The sequence below is a fragment of the Colossoma macropomum genome, unplaced genomic scaffold, assembly GCF_904425465.1.
Source record: "Colossoma macropomum unplaced genomic scaffold, Colossoma_macropomum, whole genome shotgun sequence".
Classification (NCBI taxonomy): domain Eukaryota; kingdom Metazoa; phylum Chordata; class Actinopteri; order Characiformes; family Serrasalmidae; genus Colossoma; species Colossoma macropomum.
Window position 1 is genome coordinate 10,260,749 of NW_023494795.1, and position 20,690 is coordinate 10,281,438.

Consider the following 20,690-nt stretch of genomic DNA (forward strand, 5'->3'; position numbering starts at 1 on the left):
ACACAGCCTCGCTGTGTCGCGTGTCCTGCTCGGCAGGGGGCGCTGTGCCCGCGCGCTGTTCGCCACCATGCGGTAACCACAACAGTTGGCCATCTCCAGGCTTGGACTCCTGACAATAAGAGGGAGGCTCCCCACTGTACGGCTGAAAAACACGCTCAGGCTGCTGCCAGGAGGAAACTGTTGCTTTAATGATTTAATCCTCGCTGTAGTTCAGATAAACCCTGAGCAGAGCTGATCCGAGGACTGCAGAGGTGGAGCCGCTGTTTGAGTGAGAACTTCCTCCGGGGGGCTTTTATTCCTCTATATTCTGCTCTTTATTCTACCCAGACTCTCAACGCCAGGTTGGATGAGGGGAATGACAGCGTACAGTGAGCGGATCCCGCACCCTGAGAGCTGAGAGCGCGTCCTTCTGCAGCTCGTCCTTGTCCACAACCTCCCACTCTGGAGTCGGATTTTAGAGGAACCTTGAACTCGGACTGTAAACTGGAATGATAGCTCAAAGAAAAATCTTTTTATAGATGATGGGGTCTTCAGAGGTGGCCAGGAGCCAAGGATATGTGAGTATGAGTTTAATGGATAGCTTTTAAAACAGGCAGCTGTAGGAACGGCATTTACAGTAGGCAGCAGTAGATATTAAGCTATATTGAAGCTGCTTTAATGATTAGTTTAGAATGGGCGCCTTTAGATATTGCATGTAAATTTTACTGATTGCGTTTTGTTTTCTTTCTTTAAGAACTGCATTTAGACTCCTTTATGCATTGCATTTATGTTTTAGATCAGCCTTAGTGCCCCATTTTTACTTTTTAGATTTCTTTATGCAGTACATTTAGACTTATTTATGCATTGTATTTAGATTTCTTTGTGCATTGCATTGAGGCTCCTTTAGGCATTGTATTGAGATTTATTCATGCATTGCTTTTAGACTCTTTTATGCATTGCATTAATGTTTTTTAGCCCAGCCTTAGTGCTCCATTTTCACTTATTCTTATTTTTCTGCATGCATTTCTTTAAGCGTTGTCTTGAGTTATGATCTAGGCATTTTAAGTAGGCATGCTGCATTTGGGTTTCTTTGTGGAGTGATGTTGAGTTGTGTTATTCGAGTTTTTGCGTTACTCATGAACAATGCTAACTGGAAATGTTAATTGCTTTTAGGCTTGTTTCCGTTTGTTTCTTTGTGGATTGCATTTACATTCAGCATCATTGAATAATGCATGTAAATTTCTTTATTCAATAATTTAGAATGTGCTTCTTTAGATACTGCACTGATGTTTTAGTGCCCCACTTTCACTTTTTCTCAGGTATGCATTGCATTTCTTTAAGTATTGCATTCAGTTTATTGTTTTAAGTTGGCATATTGCATGTTTACTTCTTTGTGGAATTACATTTAGTTGTTTTATTCGAGTTTTTGCATCATAATCGAGCAGTGTTAACTGCAACTAACTGCAACTAACTGCTTGTAGGCCTGTTTCTTTGTTGAATTGCATTGAAATATGTAGTTATTGCATTATAAAGGAACATTAAGTGTGTTTTCACACCGGTCCGATCACGGTGTGCTGTCCCGTTCTGTGTCCAGCTCGCGCACGCGCCCCGCGCTAAACTTGCCTCGCGCTCCAGCAGCGTACCGCGCGCGCATCGGCCGCCTCCCGATGGCGCAGGCGCGTGTGCCTCCAGCGGCTCCCATGCTGCTCCTCGCGGCGGCGCGGACTGCTCGCCCCGGCTTCGTGCGCGCGCGCGCGGAGGCAGAGTGTCCACTGAGCCCGTAGAGGGCAGAGCGGAGAGCTGGAGCTCACTGGACAGCGGCCGGCTGTGTGAGGAGTGCGTGTCTCGTGTGGAGGTGCTGATGGAGGAGGCGCAGAGGCTCCTCACCACCGGACACTTCAATAGCAGCGTAAGAGCCCCACCTTCACTCCTCATCCTGTTTTATTCCACTGGCCACTTTGTTAGAAACACCTACCTTGTAGCTCCACCCCTGCAGAGACTGTGGCTCCTCTGTTGATGCACAGTTAGTATTCCATGCTCTGGCCTTTCATTACTGGTCAGTTTCTGACCACAAGCTCTTGGAGCAGCTTGGAGTAATGGAAACCTAACATTGCCACACACACTACCACGTGAGCCTCACTGCTGCGCTGAAGGGTCCACCGCCCAAATAATATCTGGTCAACAGAGGTCACGTGGTCAGAAACTGACCCATGATGAATGAGAATGAGGGGGGCTGACAAACTGGGTGTGATAACAGATGGGCTACAGTCTATAACTGCGTCTAAATAGTGGACATACACCGATCAGGCATAACATTATGACCACCTCCTTGTTTCTATACTCATTGCCCATTTTATCAGCTCCACTTACTATATAGGTGTACTTTGTAGTTCTACAGTTACAGTGGACAGTGAGTGGACAGTGTTTAAAAACTCCAGCAGCACTGCTGTGTCTGATCCACTCGTACCAGCACAACACACACTAACACACCACCACCATATCAGTGTTACTGCAGTGCTGAGAATGATCCACCACCCAAATAGTACCTGCTCTGCGAGGGTCCATGGGGGTCCTGACCACTGAAGAACAGGGTAAAAGGGGGCTAACAAAGTATGCAGAGAAACAGATGGACTACAGTCTGTAACTGTAGAACTACAAAGTGCACCTATATAGTAAGTGGAGCTGATAAAATGGACAATGAGCGTAGAAATAAGGTCATAATGTTATGCCTGATCGGTGTATAAAGTAGATGAATGTCATAAAGTGGACAGAGAGTGGAAGTACAAGACACATGTTGTTAAAGGGCCCATATTCTGGAAAACTTGGAAAACTTTTTTTTTCTTTCTTGAAATGAAAGAGCATTTAAACAACATTTTAAAAGTGTTCCATAAACTTCCCAGTCCATACAGTCCATGTTTGGAAACTAAGCTGCAAAAACAGCTGGATGTGATGTCACAAAAATCAGCACATTTACATATATCCACCTGTTCGGCCTACGGCAGTTTAGTCCCGCCCACTCACACTGAAGATATAAAAGCTGTGTCCCAATTCAGGGTCTGCATCCTTCGGAGGCTGCATTTGAAGGCCGATTGCATCACAGTGGCACAACTAGCCTGTCCCATTTTGAAGCCTCCTTCATATGCGGCCGAGAAATGTCCTTCTTTTCCATGGCAACGAAGGATTCAACGGGTGGATCCTTCGCCAGCTAACATATCCCGAGGTTCATTGTGTGCCGGTGAGGATTCGAGAACATGGCGGCATCAACAGAGAAGCGAACGGCAGCTGAAGAGACACTTTTAAATATAAGTATTGGGTTTAAACTGAGGCGAATAGCTAACGATACAAGTGTAAAAAAAAAAAACATCTCATCAGCAGCTGGCGGTGCATCTCCAGCTCTAATAAATGAAAAAAATAAATCAAAAATCAAAGTTTGTGGCTCCGTCTTTAAGGAACTTACAAAGAACTTGACAGGAGCGGCATTTCGTGATGCGGCGGTAAGGGCGGGAACAGCGGTGCTGTGGCGCAAACAGAACATCCGCCGTAGAGCAGACCACCTCATTTCGGTTCAGCCTTCGCTGGTCCAAGCAGCCTTTAAAGGACACGCCTTTGTAGACCACATCCTTTGAAGGATGCAGCCCCTGAATTGGGACACACTGAAAGAGTGTGTTCCAGCCCCAGACTGCTTTTTCAAACAAATCAATCAATTTAACTATCCTAATTTAATTTCCAATTTGATTTTTAATTGAATGATTTTCTCTTTTAAATGTATTGTTTTAATTATGTTTTGCCTCACAGCAAGAATGGCCTGGGTTCGATTGCCCGGCCGGGCGACCAGGGTCCTTTCTGTGTGGAGTTGGTATCTTCTCCCCGTGTCTGTGTGGGTTTCCTCCGGGTGCTCTGGTTTCCTCCCACAGTCCAAAGACATGCAGTCAGGCTAACTGGAGATGCTAAATTGCCCCTAGGTGTGAGTGTGTGTGTGAATGTGTATGTCTGTCTGTCTGCCCTGCGATGAACTGGTGACCTGTCCAGGGTGTATCCTGCCTTCCACCCAATGACTGCTAGAATAGGCTCCAGCCACCCCCGCGCCGACCCAGGAGGATAAGTGGCTTAGAAGATGCTATATAAATAAACTCGCCTTGCCTGTCAGTGAGACACAGTACAGGGCAGCCAATCAGAACAGATCAGCTGTAAAGGCGCTACAACAGCAGCAGCCTGTTTAATTCTAAGGGATAAAGAGAGATTCTAAACACTCATATAAAATCAGTTACAACTGTCTTTGGCACACTGCCCTGCGATGGATTGGCAACCTGTCCAGGGTGTATCCTGCCTTCCGCCCAATGACAGCTGGGATAGGCTCCAGCACCCCACCGCGACCCAGAAGGATAAGTGGTTTAGATGATGTATGTATGTATGTATGTCTTTGGCACATAAAACCACACAAATCTCGTAAGTGGATCCCAGGAGGGAAAAAAAAGACAAATGTAGATTATGGGCCCTTTAATAAAGTGTAAACAAAAAAAATTGCAAAGATGCTAATTAATAATAAAGAAAAGAAGGCAGTGAAAATACTGCACATTACAGATTAGACCTCTAAGGTAGTACATTACTATATCCATATACTTTATTGTATTGTAGTGTGTGTGTGTGTGTGTGGGCGGGTACACAGAAGAAGCTTAAACAACTCGACATTTGTGCCAATAACAACGCTTTATTTAGAACTGACACAGCAGCCAGAATACAAGAGGGAAAATCTCTCCTATTTCTAGAGGGAGGAGGACACATGCTCTTCAAACCTCTAGCACAGCTGTAGCCACTACAGAATCCCACCGGGGCTTATGAATCAGGGCCCAAACCTGGATGACGGCAGCTCACACTCCCTAACGCAGTACCCCAGGGATGCAGGAAGTGGGGGTGGCTGATTTCAGAATTGCACCTGCCAAAACAACGATAGTAATACAGAGGTGTGGTGTTTAATAATATGAGCCTAGTAGAGAGCCATGTGTCCTTGTTTTAGAGTGGAGTTTGTATTTTTCTATTGTTATTTATATGTTTTAAAAGTCTGCAGTAGCCGTGCGCTGTGTAAGTTGATGGCCTCTTTGGGGGCGCATTGTTAAAGCACACACAGGTGCAAAGAGTAAAGGTGTACGCAGAGATAGAGGCCAGTTCTGAACCCCAAAGCAGCCTAATACTGTTTTTAAACTTTTAAAAATCAGCTGATGTAATGATGTTTTTATTAACCGTTGTATCTGCTGCTCGGTGTGCTTTGCTGTGTTCAATCTCGGTGCGTGACTGAGGGCGAGATAATCGGTTACTGCACCACATATTGACAGTCTGATTGGTCACCACTCAGTTAATTTGCATAAAGTTCTGCCAGACTGAGAGAGCAGAGTGACGATGTTCATCAGCACTCTGATGTGTCAGTTATACACCGATCAGGCATAACATTATGACCACCTCCTTATTTCTACACTCATTATCCGTTTTATCAGCTCCACTTACTATATAGGTGCACTTTGTAGTTCTACAGTTACAGACTGTAGTCCATCTGTTTCTCTGCATACTTTGTTAGCCCCCTTTTACCCTGTTCTTCAGTGGTCAGGACCCCCATGGACCCTCACAGAGCAGGTACTATTTGGGTGGTGGATCATTCTCAGCACTGCAGTAACACTGACGTGGTGGTGGTGTGTTAGTGTGTGTTGTGCTGGTGTGAGTGGATCAGACACAGCAGTCTGATCCACTCTTGCAAAGTCTTGCAAACAAGTGCTTGATTTATTTCATGAAGCAAAGTGCAAAAAAGCCAGAAACAGACTGAGCAGATGTTCCTTCAATTTCATAAATTAAATTGATTCAAATTTAAAACAAAAATGGAGACAGAAGTTTTTGTTCAGGCAGCGACATTACACACCTTTAGGGCTCATATACGTCCTAACATGCATCTCTGCATTGAAGTCACAGCTCCTCACAGTGATGCATTCTAATGACACTGGACACATAGGCTACACATTCCACCCATGAGCCAGTCTGCTGTCTCAGATACCCATTACATGCATAAGCGAGGCTTTTTTCTCTCTCTCTCTGAAACGAGTTTAAATCGATTAGCCTCTGTAAGAAAAGCGTGGCTCACATGTCTCCTCTCCAACTCCCATTACATGAGATGGAAGATAATGGGTGGAATATGAAAACCCAGTTTCCTTCGGAGAGGAAAATGAAAATGTAATGTTATTTAAAAGAGAAAAATGCATTTGTGGGCAGTGGCCTACTGATGTCCATATTTAATACAGAAAATAGGTTAGTGGATCACATAGTAGCCTGTGTGGTCATACCGATAACGTTACTTTTAGACGTCTGGACTCTGTGTCCTTTGCATTGCACTGTATACAAAGTAATGTATTCTGACATACATTTATCATATTTGTACAAGGATATGACTTTGCATGCAGGTCACTAAAGACCAATCTTTATACCATTCATTCAAACTACACCACACTGGCAAACGTATAAACTAACATGTATTAGCTGAGCCCAGAAAAACAGTACATGTGGCATTTTTGGTAAAAATCAAGAACTCCAGCAGCACTGCTGTGTCTGATCCACTCGTACCAGCACAACACACACTAACACACCACCACCACGTCAGTGTTACTGCAGTGCTGAGAATGATCCACCACCCAAATAGTACCTGCTCTGTGAGGGTCCATGGGGGTCCTGACCACTGAAGAACAGGGTAAAAGGGGGCTAACAAAGTATGCAGAGAAACAGATGGACTACAGTCTGTAACTGTAGAACTACAAAGTGCACCTATATAGTAAGTGGAGCTGATAAAATGGACAATGAGCGTAGAAACAAGGAGGTGGTCATAATGTTACGCCTGATCAGTGTATAAGCTTGGTATGACATTATTTGATGCCCTGCATTTAAAATAAAACAGTCAATAAAGCGTAAATAAAGCATAGTTTGGCTTTTTAATGTAAAAGCTTGTACAAATTAAATAGAAAACAAAATAACTCATAATCCGAAAAGGGTGGAATGGTTATTATATGTTTTTTTTCTATTGGAAGGGCTCAGTTTTAAAGAAACAGTAACAAAAACAGCATGTTTAATTCTAAGGGATAAAGACAGGCTGAAAATGGTCAACATAAACAATTTATGCAATAAAAGAGAGGATGTGTGCCCTTTAAAAATGCCAGCTGCTCTTTTTATTATGTTAACATTTTTTGTTGAATGGATATTTTGAAAAGCAAAAGCCTTTTGAGTTACATTAATAGTTGCTATTTTTTTTCCTTTTCCTGGATAAAAAGGTTTTCTTATGTCAGCAATGATACGTGTTCTAAAATAACAAGGCAGTACACTGTAAGAAATAAAGGTTCTGTTCAGGTACATTTTTCGTTCATTAAGGTACAAACAGTGTAAATGTTCCCTCAAAGGTACAACAGTGGTTTTAAGGTCTGATTGTGAACCTTAAATAAGTTTGTCCAGGTGAAAAGTTCGTATTTGTACCTTTTCATAACCGAATGTTTTAAAACAGAACAGTAATATAAAAAGCCTGGAGGCGAGACGGGGTGTGTGGAGTCAGTACAACTTAGAAAATATAATTTCAATGGATTATGGTACAGTTATGTTCTCTGACTAAAGGTACTGAGATGGACCCTTGAGGGTCCCACCCCAGTGACAAGAGGGGAGCTGGCCCGGTGACAGTTTTATGCCTGTATTTCTGAGAGTGTAGATGCTTTTTAAACTCAGTGTAGATATTACACTGTTGTGAATAATACTTCAAGGATATTTTACTGTGACTGACCTCTTTTCTCTCTTTCCTCAGGACCCCAAACTCTCCCTGCTCCTGTATGAGAGTGTGCAGGGTCCTGCCTGGAGCGGTCTTGGGGGCCGCTGTGACGTCTGCTCCGCTCACCTGAGCCAGCTGAAGCGGGAGGCTGTCCGCACGCTTCTAAGTCAAGACAGGACCATCTGGCCCACCGCTTTCCCTGCCAGCGTCTCACCCGGCCGCTCTGCCTCAGGCGCTCACACTCTGCCCAGAGCCTGCAGCTCACATTCTCCCACCCCCAGCCCCCGCCACAGACCCCGCAACCCGCGCACGGACGACTGGATCAGGGAACAGTCGACCCTGTGGCCTCTGTCATCTACAAACGATGGGCTCTCTTCTTTTCCTGAAATGGTAGGCTTCTTTGTTTAAATAACACATAAGTTTTTATTACTGTAAATGCTAGCTGTTAAGAATGCCTAAAAAAGAAATCACTGAGAAGACTTACACTTAGCTGTTGTGGGGCTGTCACTCCTGATCATATAAATAATGGAGTAATAGGCTGATTATTTTGATGATTAAAGGGGAATTCCACAGATTTTTCAAAATTTCTGCATACTTAAACTATTTAGATGTAAACAAAGTCATTCAGAGTGGATTGATGTCAAATGAGCCATTCTAGAGGAACCCACATAGTAGTGGTGATGGGAACCAGGGGCCGTATTACAGGAACGTCTTAAGTCTAAAATCTTATCTGTTTACTTCAGTTAGGACTGAATTTAGGACAGAAACTATTACAGAACAACAGTTCCTAAGTTCATAATCTTATCATTAACTCCAGATAAGAAAACAGTATTACAGAAACATCCTAACTACACAACATTTCCTAAATACTGTCCTAACTTTAAGATAAACCCCAGAACTGTCTTAACTTCTGTTTTAACTGTCTGTTTCTATCGTTTTGTGCAGTGACAGGCAGCATAGCTCACTATAACCAACATAATGACGTTGCAAATATTTACAATGAAAACGGTGCTTTGACTTGTTCATTTTTTTTTCTAACAGTGTTTTAAAACCCCAGACTCTGCAGACACAATCTCCACCATCCCCTCTTAATACCTTTGTGTGTTAATGTTGATGAAAACTTGTCAGATAAAATATTACAGTGATGATGGTATATATAATAAAATAAAATAAAAAACTATAAAAGAGATCAGTAGGAGGATTTAATGTATAATGTCATGCAAACTGCCAACTACTCAGCGCAAATCATTGAGAAGGTACATTTCAATCAATGATTGTCTAAATCAGGTAATTGAGTTTAATCAAGTAATCATGATATTTATATTCTAGGTATAAATTCATATTACATCTTTGTTCAGGTTTTGAGGACTTCTCTGTGTGGAGACCTCAAAGCTGACGGGCCCTGAACCCTAATGATTATCCATTACGTTGCCCTGCTCTTCACATGAACCGCCCAAAAGCAGTAAGAGCCATTATCTCCAGAGACTATCCTCATGCATCTCCTCGTGGCATGTCACTCTACTTTCCCTTTATGTGCGCTCTGAAGATAGCCGGGCCACATGTGTGTCAGCCTCTGATTCACAGCCCCTCTAATCGGCCTCAATTAGATTGCGAGCAGTAGCTACAGCACTGCTATAGTTAATGGCAAAGGAGTGCTTGATTTATTTCTGCCATACAGCAGGCGGTCAAAAAAAGGGGGCATGATCAATATCACGGTAATATTTAATGACCAGTGAAATATTCATACCCTCGCAGGGCTGAGCCATAAATAAAGTCCAAACAGGAATGCTTTCAACTGCAGTGAGGATTCTATGTGGCACTGGCTGGCTAAAGTGCACAGCGACAAGCTTAGTCCATTAGGCCGGGTCCATTTCATTACGCAAACAAGCCACTAAGACTTCCTGCACTTGAATTTGCATCCAGAATCTGATGGACCATATACACTTGTTAAAATAAAGGTTCCTAAGTGGTGGACATATGGTTCTAGAAAGCTTCCAAAGAGACACTCCAAAATAAAAAAAACAATTAACTATTGCTACAAGTGATGTAAAAATGCCTGCTAACATCATTCAGTGGCGCCACAGGAGTCTGTAGAGTGAAATACTCCACTTTAGACTATTAAACCCCTTTTCATGATGCGTCTTGAAGGTAGGAGGAACTTTTGTAAAGCTGCAAGCACTTTTGGGTGGATATATTTGAGCGCAGGCTGTTTGATTTTTTCCCCCTGGCTTACTAAAATAGAAGGAAGCCAGATAACTATATTGCCAAAAGTATTCACTCACCCATCCAAATCATTGAATTCAGGTGTTCCAATCACTTCCATGACCACAGGTGTATAAAACCAAGCACCTAGGCCTGCAGACTGCTTCTACAAACATTAGTGAAAGAATGGGTCGCTCTCAGGAGCTCAGTGAACTCCAGCGTGGTACTGTGATAGGATGCCACCTGTGCAACAAGTCCAGTCGTGAAATTTCCTCGCTTTTAAATATTCCACACTCAGCTGTAGAATTATAACAAAGTGGAAGTCATTGGGAACGACAGCAACTCGGCCACGTAAAATGACAGAGCGGGGTCAGCGGATGCTGAGGTGCATAGTGCGCAGAGGTCGCCAACTTTCTGCAGAGTCAATCGCTACAGACCTCCAAACTCCATGTGGCCTTCAGATCAGCTCAAGAACAGCGTAGAGAGCTTCACGGAATGGGTTTCCATGGCCGAGCAGCTGCATCCAAGCCTTACATCACCAAGCGCAATGCAAAGCATCGAATGCAGTGGTGTAAAGCGCCGCCACTGGACTCTAGAGCAGTGGAGATGTGTTCTCTGGAGTGACGAATCACGCTTCTCCGTCTGGCAATCAGATGGACGAGTCTGGGTTTGGCGGTTGCCAGGAGAACGGTACTTGTCTGACTGCATTGTGCCAAGTGTAAAGTTTGGTGGAGGGGGGATTATGGTGTGGGGTTGTTTTTCAGGAGTTGGGCTCGGACCCTTAGTTCCAGTGAAAGGAACTCTTATTTCTTCAGCACCAAGAGATTTTGGACAATTTCATGTTCCCTACTTTGTGGGAACAGTTTGGGGACGGCCCCTTCCTGTTCCAACATGACTGCGCACCAGTTCACAAAGCAAGGTCCATAAAGACATGGATGAGCGAGTTTGGTGTGGAAGAACTTGACTGGCCTGACCCGATAGAACACCTCTGGGATGAATTAGAGCGGAGACTGCGAGCCAGGCCTTCTCGTCCAACATCAGTATCTGACCTCACAAATGCGCTTCTGGAAGAATGGTCAAAAACTCCCATGAACACAGTCCTAAACCTTGTGGAAAGCCTTCCCAGAAGAGTTGAAGCTGTTGTAGCTGCAAAGGGTGGGCCGACATCTTATTAAACCCTATGGATTAAGAGCGGGATGTCACTCAAGCTCATATGCGTGTGAAGGCAGACGAGCGAATACTTTTGGCAATATAGTATAGCTAACGTTTCTGCTAGGAAACCCAGCATCACGTCCACATTTATTAGCCTCTACATCAATGGAGATGCTAGCAGTCACAATTTCTCTATCACAGCTGTGTGACTTTTTTATTTAGTGCATGCTGGGTATTGTAGTGAGAGAGCAATGGTGGACAAAATCGCAAAAAAATCAGTACAAACTGTAAATACTGTCAAACTGGCTGTGTTTACATGCAAAGATTGTTGCCAATCCGATTGAATACATTCCAGTTTTAGACTAAGACTGAGGTGTTTGTGCTCACTCTACTCAACTCAATCTGAATACTCAATCTGATGGAAACTCAATACTCAATCTGATGGAAAATCTCCATTTACATGCACACTACAAGTAATCTGATCCAAAATGACACGCATGCGTAGAGAACCACTTAGTGTAGACGTTACCATGACAACCAGAATCATGTCCAGTCAGAGTCCAGTGAAAGTGCTTTAAAATGATGTCAGACTCAGGAAAACGTACTTCACATGTCCTTATTAAAGAAGGCCGAGAGGAAGACGTCGTGTTCTGAGACATATAAGATGGACGTCCGTCCCACCGCCGTCTTTTAAAGATCAGAGCATAAACTTCGTCTCCTCTGCAGACCAGTTTCTCCACATTGAATGTTATAAACTTTGACTATGACGCGACACACATGCATAGAATGTACTTACACGTTCCGATGGGGAATGTAATCAGATACAGGTGTTTACATGGTTATTATTCTTCTATTTAACTGATAATTTACAGGATTACCCACCTCGTTCAATCAGATAGAGATTGTATTCTGAATGGCCTCAATCGGACTAGTCTATTCTGATTGAGGTGTATACACGGATGTATTCTGTTCTATACTGCTGAGGTTGAGCAATGCAGAGCTGCACTGCAGAATATTACATAACACAACAGACAACATATTAAATGCTCGTTTTAGACCAGAAAGCACTTTTAGAATCTTGTGTAGAACCTACTCTCGAAATATGGTGCTGCAATGGGTTCTTTGAGCGATATCATTAAAGGACCACTTTTGGTTCCCTCAAAAACTGTGTCTGAAAAAAGAGATATGTGAGGGTGAAATATTTTTAAAAAGGGTAAGAGAATTTTAAAGTAATGTAACGGTTCTATATTAATTTATGGTATAACGTTTACATCATCTGGAGGTACTATAAACTTTAAAAAAAGGTCTTCACACTTACAGTCAGTCTCATTTACTAAAACACTTCTCCAAAGAACTATCCATTGAAGAGCTCATTAGGGAACCAAAATTGGTTCTTATATGACATTGGTCAGCAGCGCTGGTCCTGGAGATCTGCTTTCCTGTGGACTGTAGTGCCACAATGCACCACACATACACATAGAAATAAAGGTTCTGTGTAGGTAGATTTTTTGTTCATTGAGGTACAAACAACATAAATGTTCCCTCAAAGGTACTACGGTGGTTTTAAGGTCCAATTATGTACCTTAAATAAGTGTTTCCAGGTGAAAAGTTTGTATTTGTACCTTTTCATAACAGAATGTTTTAAAACAGTACAGTAAAATAAAAGCCTGGAGACGAGACGGGGTGTGTGGAGTCAGTACAGCTTAGAAAATATCATTTCAGTGGATTATGGTACAGATATGTTCCCTGACTAAAGGTACTGAGATGGACCCTTGAAGGTACCACCCCGGTGACAAGAGGGGAGCTGCCCCAGTGACCTTTATTTTTGAGAGTGTAGTTAACATTGACTGGCTGGATAAGGAACATTATTGAAGGTATGGGTTGGGGAACAGCATGTTAAATGCAGGTTGGACCTAAATGCTGGGAGGGTTGGTGACCACTGTTCTAATAAACCCATTTGACACCTTTATTTTAATGAGTGTAAAATATATGGAGGCTCCTTAAACTTTAAATGTTCTACACACTCGCACATCTCATTTACAAAAAATGGTTCTCCAAAGAACCCTCCACTGAGAAGTTATTTAAGGAATCCAGAATGGTTCTGCTATGGCATTGCTCCAAAGAACGCTTTTTGGTGTCTTTATTTTTATCTGAAGTCAGAAGGGTCACTGTATGAAAGCACTTTAGTTCGAGCGGCAGCTGACAGCACTGACGTGTTCACTAGCCGGGGGGGTTGTTGGGGGGTGGTTCAGCTGAAGGAGTGCAGCATGCATGTAACTGAATCTTCCTTCTGTCCTCCCAGTGGAGGAGAGAGTCAAAGTGAGACGAGACAGAGGCCAGAGGAAAGAAAAGTCGAGCACAGGGAGTATCACTGGACTCAGCAGTTCCATTTCAGCATCTTCCCCCAGATTGGCTCTGCGGCCTCAGGGTCCCTCCTGGCACTAATTGGCATTACGGCATGGCATTACATTCTTGTGGCGAGTGCAAGCGGAGGGCTCTCTTTTCGCATGGCTGGAATACAACATCGATGAGACGTTAAGGCAGGCCTGAGAGTGTGTAGCCTTCACCGTTGGCCGTGTACGAACCACAGCTTCACTATAGCAAATCTGGAGAGACGGTTGCCTTCAGACGGCGCCTGTAGCCTCAGGCGGCCATTTTGTGTGTGCTGGGATGGGACACTTGTCAGAGAGTTCATGACTCCGTCCGAATGTCTGAGTCAACTCATGCTCATGTGTGATTTTTGACTCCTTTAAATATTCAGTAGGTCAGAGTCATCAGGCTTACGCAGTCTGGCTTAATCACACCTGTACATTTTGCTTGGGTCTTAAATAAAGGTAAGCACACTGAACAAAGTGATGCATTGGATGTATTTGATTCAAACATGTATATTTATTTAATTTTCAGTCAGAATTACCTTATGTGTTATGTAAGGTATTTATTTTTGACTGTCAGGAAAAAAGTCGAAAACATTAAAAAGAAAATCAACACAGGATTTATATATATTTATATAGTTTTTGACGTAATTTGAAAATTGTCTGTTGCTCTTTACATTGCGTATAAATTTCATGATGATTGGACCAAAAGAAACTGCGCAAAATGATGGTTCCATTGACTTACATTTAAAATAAAGTATGTTTTTGCTTCTCCTGTAAAGTTGTGTATATATACATATATATGTGTGTATATTTATATCAAGTACACTCAATGCATCACTTTTTTCAGTGTTTGCTTACAGCCTAACAGCTAATATCCAAGACCGATTCCTCTACACAAGCCCACTGACTCATACGCTCTATAAGTAGATGAATGAATAATTTAGAGAACCACTGTGAAAATAACTCTGCTGAATCTTGCTTCTCCAGATGTCTCAGGATGCTTTAAAGAATAACAAGGAAGATGAAAAGGCTGCATCGTCTGGGACGGTTCTCTGCCACTTTGGCAGTCCACTGCCATTTAGTGCTTCCAGAGTCTCCACAATGCTGCCTGCTGGAACCTCTGCTGCTATATCTTTCATTGTCAGGTAAATAAAGACTAACTATCATTTAACACAGGGGTGTTTTTGTCATACTAAACCACTGTGATGGCCACTGAAAACAGGGAATCATTAATTAAATGGACACCCTGGCCACTATAAAAAAGGCTTCGCTGCATCTATTGTCAATGTGCTTACCAGCATCCGTCTCTAGAGCAGGGCTGCCCAAACTTTTTGTCTTAAGGAATCAAAATCCAATGTTTGTGGCCAAAAAGACAAAACAATATACAAACACAGTACCAAAAAAGTATGTAAAATGTAAAATGCTAGCAAAACAGAAAGCAATGATTAGTAGGTTTTTTGTAAATATATGCTCATTCTGAAATTGATGCCTGCAACATGTTCCAAAGGTTGGGACAGAAGCAATTTAAGACCTAGAACGTTTTGCCATGGTCTGAAAACACTTTAAAACAGGTGATGTAATCAAGCCTGGGTATTAAAGGCACTGTCAGGAAAGGCCTAGTGCTGAGCAAGGGTGGGTTGAGGCTCGCCGCTTTGGCAAAAAATGCATCAGCAAATGATCCAGCTGTTTAAGAACAATGTTCCTCAATGAGTGTTTGCAAGGATTTTAGGCATTGCACTGTCTACAGTGCATAATATCATTAAAAACCTCCGTGCATAAAAAGAAAAGCCAAAAACCACAACTGAATAGCCGTCACCTTTGGTCCCTCAGATGTCACTGCATCACATCTGGAATGGATTGATGCTCAATGGAAACGCACATTTAGGTCTGACCAGTCCACTTTTCAGATTGTTTATGGAAATATTGAACGTTGTGCTCTTCGGGCCAAAGAACAAAAAGGACAGCCAAGATCTGTCATGGTATGAGGGGGTATCAGTAGGTAACTTGCATATCCTTGAAAGCAGCTTTAATGCTGAAATATGTATACACACTTTGGAGCCACATAAGCTTTTTGGTGCTGTCTCTTTCAGGGACGTCCACGTTTATTTCAACATTAAAAGACTATTACATCATGGCAAGAAAACACGCTCCTGTCCCAACTTCTTTGAGTTATTTGGAATGAGCATATATTAACACAAAACAATACAATTCGTAAAGTTAAACATAAAATATTGTGTTTTTGTACTGTGTTCAATCTAATACAGGTCAAACAGAATTGACTAATCACTGCTTTCTGTTTTGACTGGCATTTCACATACTGTCCCAACTTTTTTGGAATTGGGTTCACATAAATAAGCTACGTATGCTTTAAATTGAGTTTTAAAAAATGTATTCTATTACATTATAATATATTTTATTACTAATGAAATATAATTTTAAAAGGTATATAAGACTTTAACAAATGATGTATTATGTGCATTATATAGTGGTTTTAGGTTAGAGCCACTCTTGGGCAGCTCAACTCCAGAGTGAGATTTTCTGGTTTAAATTTTATTATGGTATATCTTCAATGTGGAAGGAACTTACAGCTGCTTTGTGGCGAATCTTTTGTGGACAGGCTGTTTGGATGTTGTTTTTATTAGGGTTTTTTGTTTGTTTTTTTGCTAGCTGGCTACTGTAGAAGGAAGCCAGATCGGTTACATTACTTCTAGCAAGCTGAATATCTTATTGTAGCCACATAACTACGATAACTGTCTCTAAATTATTATTGCCATGTACAGAAAGGATTATTCAAACAACAGAAAGGTGAGGACAGCAAGCTAAAAGCTCAAGTTTGGCTGATTTTGTCTGGCTGAAAGGGTAAAAACTTGTCTCTGATCTCCTTTTTTTGCTGAGTAAACATAGAATTTCTGTTTTTTTTTATTTTAGGATCTGCTTTGTTAGATATGCCAGTGATAAAGCTTTCAAATTCCTCTCATAGACTTCTGGTTTCAAAGTGCTAAATATGCTTGTTATGTGGCATATTAATGTTCTTTCCAATAGTTACACATATTGTTTCCAGTGGAAAAGCAGAATGGTCACTGTCCTAGTTACAGACTTTGTCTAGACAGGAAAACCCATTTTACTGGGTGTGGGGTAACAGTTATTAAATATGCTAGTGAATTGCTGTGGCGTTAGCATTTGCCTCCTCATATTTTATAAAATAACTCTGCAGGCATTCTTCAACTGAATTGTGTCTTTGATAAAGAAATCTATCAGGGATGCCTGATAGTTGCGCCTAGTTTTTGCATAATGCAAATAAGATCATGCATTCAGTTAAACCAATGAGGAACATAGTCAAGTCTAGTTTTAGGCAGGAAAGTCCATTTAATATTGAAGCTGGCCAGTGTTTGAAGAAGCACCCAGCCTCATCTGTATCATACAGTCCATTACCATGGATTACATATTTGTTGCAGAACAGAAAAGAACAGAAAACCTGTTCACCAAGACAATAAAAGCCACTGGGCAAGTCATTCATCACTGTAGCAACTGCCTGTTGACTTCTATTATAAGTGAGCTTTCGAGCTTCTATTATAAGTGAGCTTTCACGGTTTCTGTTCTTTTACAGGAAAACATGTTGAAATTATTGTCCATGTTTATTGACCGTATTCTACAGAGGCAGCTGATCAAGATTAAGTTGTAAAATACTGGAATTTTCCTTTAACAAACAGGGAAATTAAAGGCTTTAGAAGTAGGAGGTTGCATGGATTTTTATTCGATGTACAGGGGAGTGCTCCTTCCATGAAGGAGTTTGAAGTGAGCTCAAAGTGACAAAGTGGTGCAAACGTGTCAGCTTCTTTCAGTAACAGCTAACCCAACGTGTCCGCAGGGCTGTCCAGAAGTTGAACTTGACCTCAAGAAGGAGAAAGCAGAACAATTACTGTTCCCGCTATCCAACCAACTTCAGCGGCCTCCTGCAGAGAGCTCCTCCTCCTGCACCATCAAACCTACTACAGACTGCCTGCAAGGGGAGAGAGATGACAGAGATGGGGAAGGTAAAGTTCCCTGCATTTTGTGCCTAAGGTTTTAGTTTTTTTCTACATACAAAAATTATTTGATAAAAAAAAGTGATTTAATTTACGTGGTTTGAATTTCTATATGAATAAAATGCATTACATCAACACAATTTTGTCTTTCAGTTTACTTCTTTTTGATGATTTTGTTGAATCACAACCACTTTCACTACATGAGTAAAGAAAAAATGTAAGGTAGGAAGATGGAGGCAAAAAAGTCGATATCTGCGGAACTGAACTTCGTAGAACCGACTTTACTCAGTCTGAATAGGATAGGGAGGTATAAAGGTTAAGACAGTGATATTTTAATAAATAGGCTGTAGAGGGATCATGTTGTCTTACACATGTACATCATCGCCTGCTTTTAGTTTCAGTGCACAGTGTGGCACAAGCAAAGCTGCTGTACCACTGTTTTTCAACGTTGCTGTCACTGTGCTACATAGATTGTTGTTGAAAGTGACTGATGACAAGCACATGATCAAAACTATGAAATGTACTTTAAGCCTTGGGTTCACTACACGAATACATTCAGATTCAGTCGTTGATCCATTTACACAACTAGATTACGCTCAGATTCGGGTCAAAAAAATCAAACGTTTGATAAACTCCGACTGGTCTGAAACGCGATCGGGAGGTCAAAAATCGGAGTCTGCGCCCCTCCCACTCGACTCGACTCTCTGTCCAACTGTGGACTCTGACTGACCCAAAAATCTGCTGACTAGAGCCAATCAGCACAGACTCGGCCAGACTGAGAATCGAATCTAAAATCGGAGTAAAAGTCGTGTAGCGTAACCCCGGCTTTACTCACAGCTTTACAGAAATGCTTTTCTGACATGGAACAAAACGCGCTCATCTCTACTGCGGCGCTAGTTTGATAACTAATTTAACATAACTAGCTAATTCACTTCATTTAAAGTTGGCATGATTCTAATAATTTAACTGTTAAGGTACTTTGCACTCATTTACACACACAACTACTTAATTCTAAGTAGGTTACTCATTATGATATTGGTATCAGGGGCAGCCTTCCCCTCACTACAGGACATTTACCACACCAGGGTCATCAGGAGGGCCCACAACATAATCAGGGACAGTACACACCCCCAGCACAGACTCTTCACACTCCTACCTTCAGGCAGACGCTACAGGAGTGTGAAGTCCAGGACTACAAGACTGACGAACAGTTTCTATTCACAGGCCATCAGGCTTGTGAACACCTCACACACTACCTCTTCCCCCCTCCCACTCTGAACTGGTTTAACTTTTGGCCGACTTTGCACTCAATAACTGCACCTTACATACACTGTACTGCTGCTGTCAGAATACTATTGTTTACATCTATTACTTGCACAGAATAATACTGTTTACATCTGTTAATGCACTTTATGAACCGCTGCTCTACATACTTGCACTACGCACATGTAACTCTAATTTTCTTCAACTTTGCACACATAACTGTACTTTACTTTTGTTTTTAGTGCTATTCTTATATTTTATATTTTATATATATTTTTTTCATTCTAAGATTATATTAAGATTATATTTGGTGAATGGAGGAACAGCAAAGTAAGAATTTCATTGTACAGTGTAACTGCCTGTTTCTGCTGTGCATATGACAATAAAACTCTTGAATCTTGAATCAGCAAGTACCCAAAAAAAGTACTCGTACTCAGCCTTAAAAAATGGCACTGACCCTAACAATATTTGCGTTGTAGACTTTGTGGCCGCTGGTTCCAGCACTACCGTGAAAATCGATAAGAGTCGGTATGTTTTCCTACGATGAACCATTTTACATAAAACCACTCTGAATAAAATTGTTTACACCTCTACAACTGAATTATATGGAATAATCTTTGAAAAATCTGCAGAATTCACCTTTAACTCAACATCACAATGATTAGGTTATCAAAGGGATTTGAATTAATGAGCCTGAAATGATTCAGATCATTTGCAAACTCTGCCACTCTGTTTAATCCAGCTTTCATTTGTTCAGTATGTATGAAACCATCTCTTCATCATCAGTATGAATTGCCTTTAGTGCTACTTACAGTCTTGAAGTACCTGCATGTACAATCGCTTCCGCATAACCTTTAAACCCTCAACTTTTTAACATCCTTCTCTCTCCTTTGCACCGACTCCCAAGAGCGTAAAAATCAATTCAGTTTAATTGATGTGCACGCCGCCATCACAGTTCACACCATTGGTGGATGTTCTTCGGTTACACATTAGACAGCTCTTCCTCTAGCACCCAGTCATAAGCATGCACTCAGACTGGCTCGTCCAGCAGACACAGCAGAGCAAATGGACTTTTAAATAATTCATCTCTCATAAACGCAATTTGACAGGACACTCAGCAGAGCTGGAGATAACGTCAGTCGCTGAACAAGTGCATTACGTATCAGACGTAGCATCGGCGAAACTCAGTGAGCTCCCTATTTAATAACATGGTTTTTCAAGGAGGGTGATCTCAGGTCGTCAGTAATGGGTAATCAATTTAACCACTGCATATTCACTTACTGGATCGGGAAGATTGTCTCGTCACAAGTGTGACTGAATTTTAATGGGCCCATATCACAGACACCCAATGTGCCTTGCCTTGTTCTTTAAAAAAAGAATTTGCCCTTGTGTGCAAACATTGTTTCAAAACATACAGTTCACTCCTTGGTTTTGTGGAAGGCGCTGTGCAAATTGAAATTATTATTATTATTATTATTATTAATTCCATATGGTGCATATATGGAAGCTGCATACATATAAGGAAGTGTAAAAACAAATAAAAATAGTATATATATATATATATATATATATATATATATATATGGAGGGTATATATACTCCCCTATGTATGTATGTATGTATATATATACACCGATCAGACATAACATTATGACCATCTCCTTGTTTCTACGCTCATTGTCCATTTTATCAGCTCCACTTTCTATATAGGTGCACTTTGTAGTTCTACAGTTACAGACTGTAGTCCATCTGTTTCTCTGCATACTTTGTTAGCCCCCTTTTACCCTGTTCTTCAGTGGTCAGGACCCCCATGGACCCTCACAGAGCATGTACTATTTGGGTGGTGGATCATTCTCAGCACTGCAGTAACACTGACGTGGTGGTGGTGTGTTAGTGTGTGTTGTGCTGGTACAA

General features: G+C 41.7%; 1 protein-coding gene across 1 annotated transcript in view; it reads left to right on the forward strand.

Moving 5' to 3' along the window:
- The first annotated feature begins 1,774 nt into the window (after positions 1 to 1,774).
- The window catches only part of kif26bb (kinesin family member 26Bb), a 37,082-nt gene continuing 18,166 nt past the window's right edge, over positions 1,775 to 20,690 (forward strand). Inside the window, exons 1-4 of the mRNA XM_036582600.1 lie at positions 1,775 to 1,888; positions 7,796 to 8,149; positions 14,476 to 14,633; positions 17,357 to 17,522. Of these exons, the coding sequence (XP_036438493.1) occupies positions 1,841 to 1,888; positions 7,796 to 8,149; positions 14,476 to 14,633; positions 17,357 to 17,522 (726 nt within the window). The 5' untranslated portion in view covers positions 1,775 to 1,840. The remainder of the gene's footprint in view (positions 1,889 to 7,795; positions 8,150 to 14,475; positions 14,634 to 17,356; positions 17,523 to 20,690) is intronic.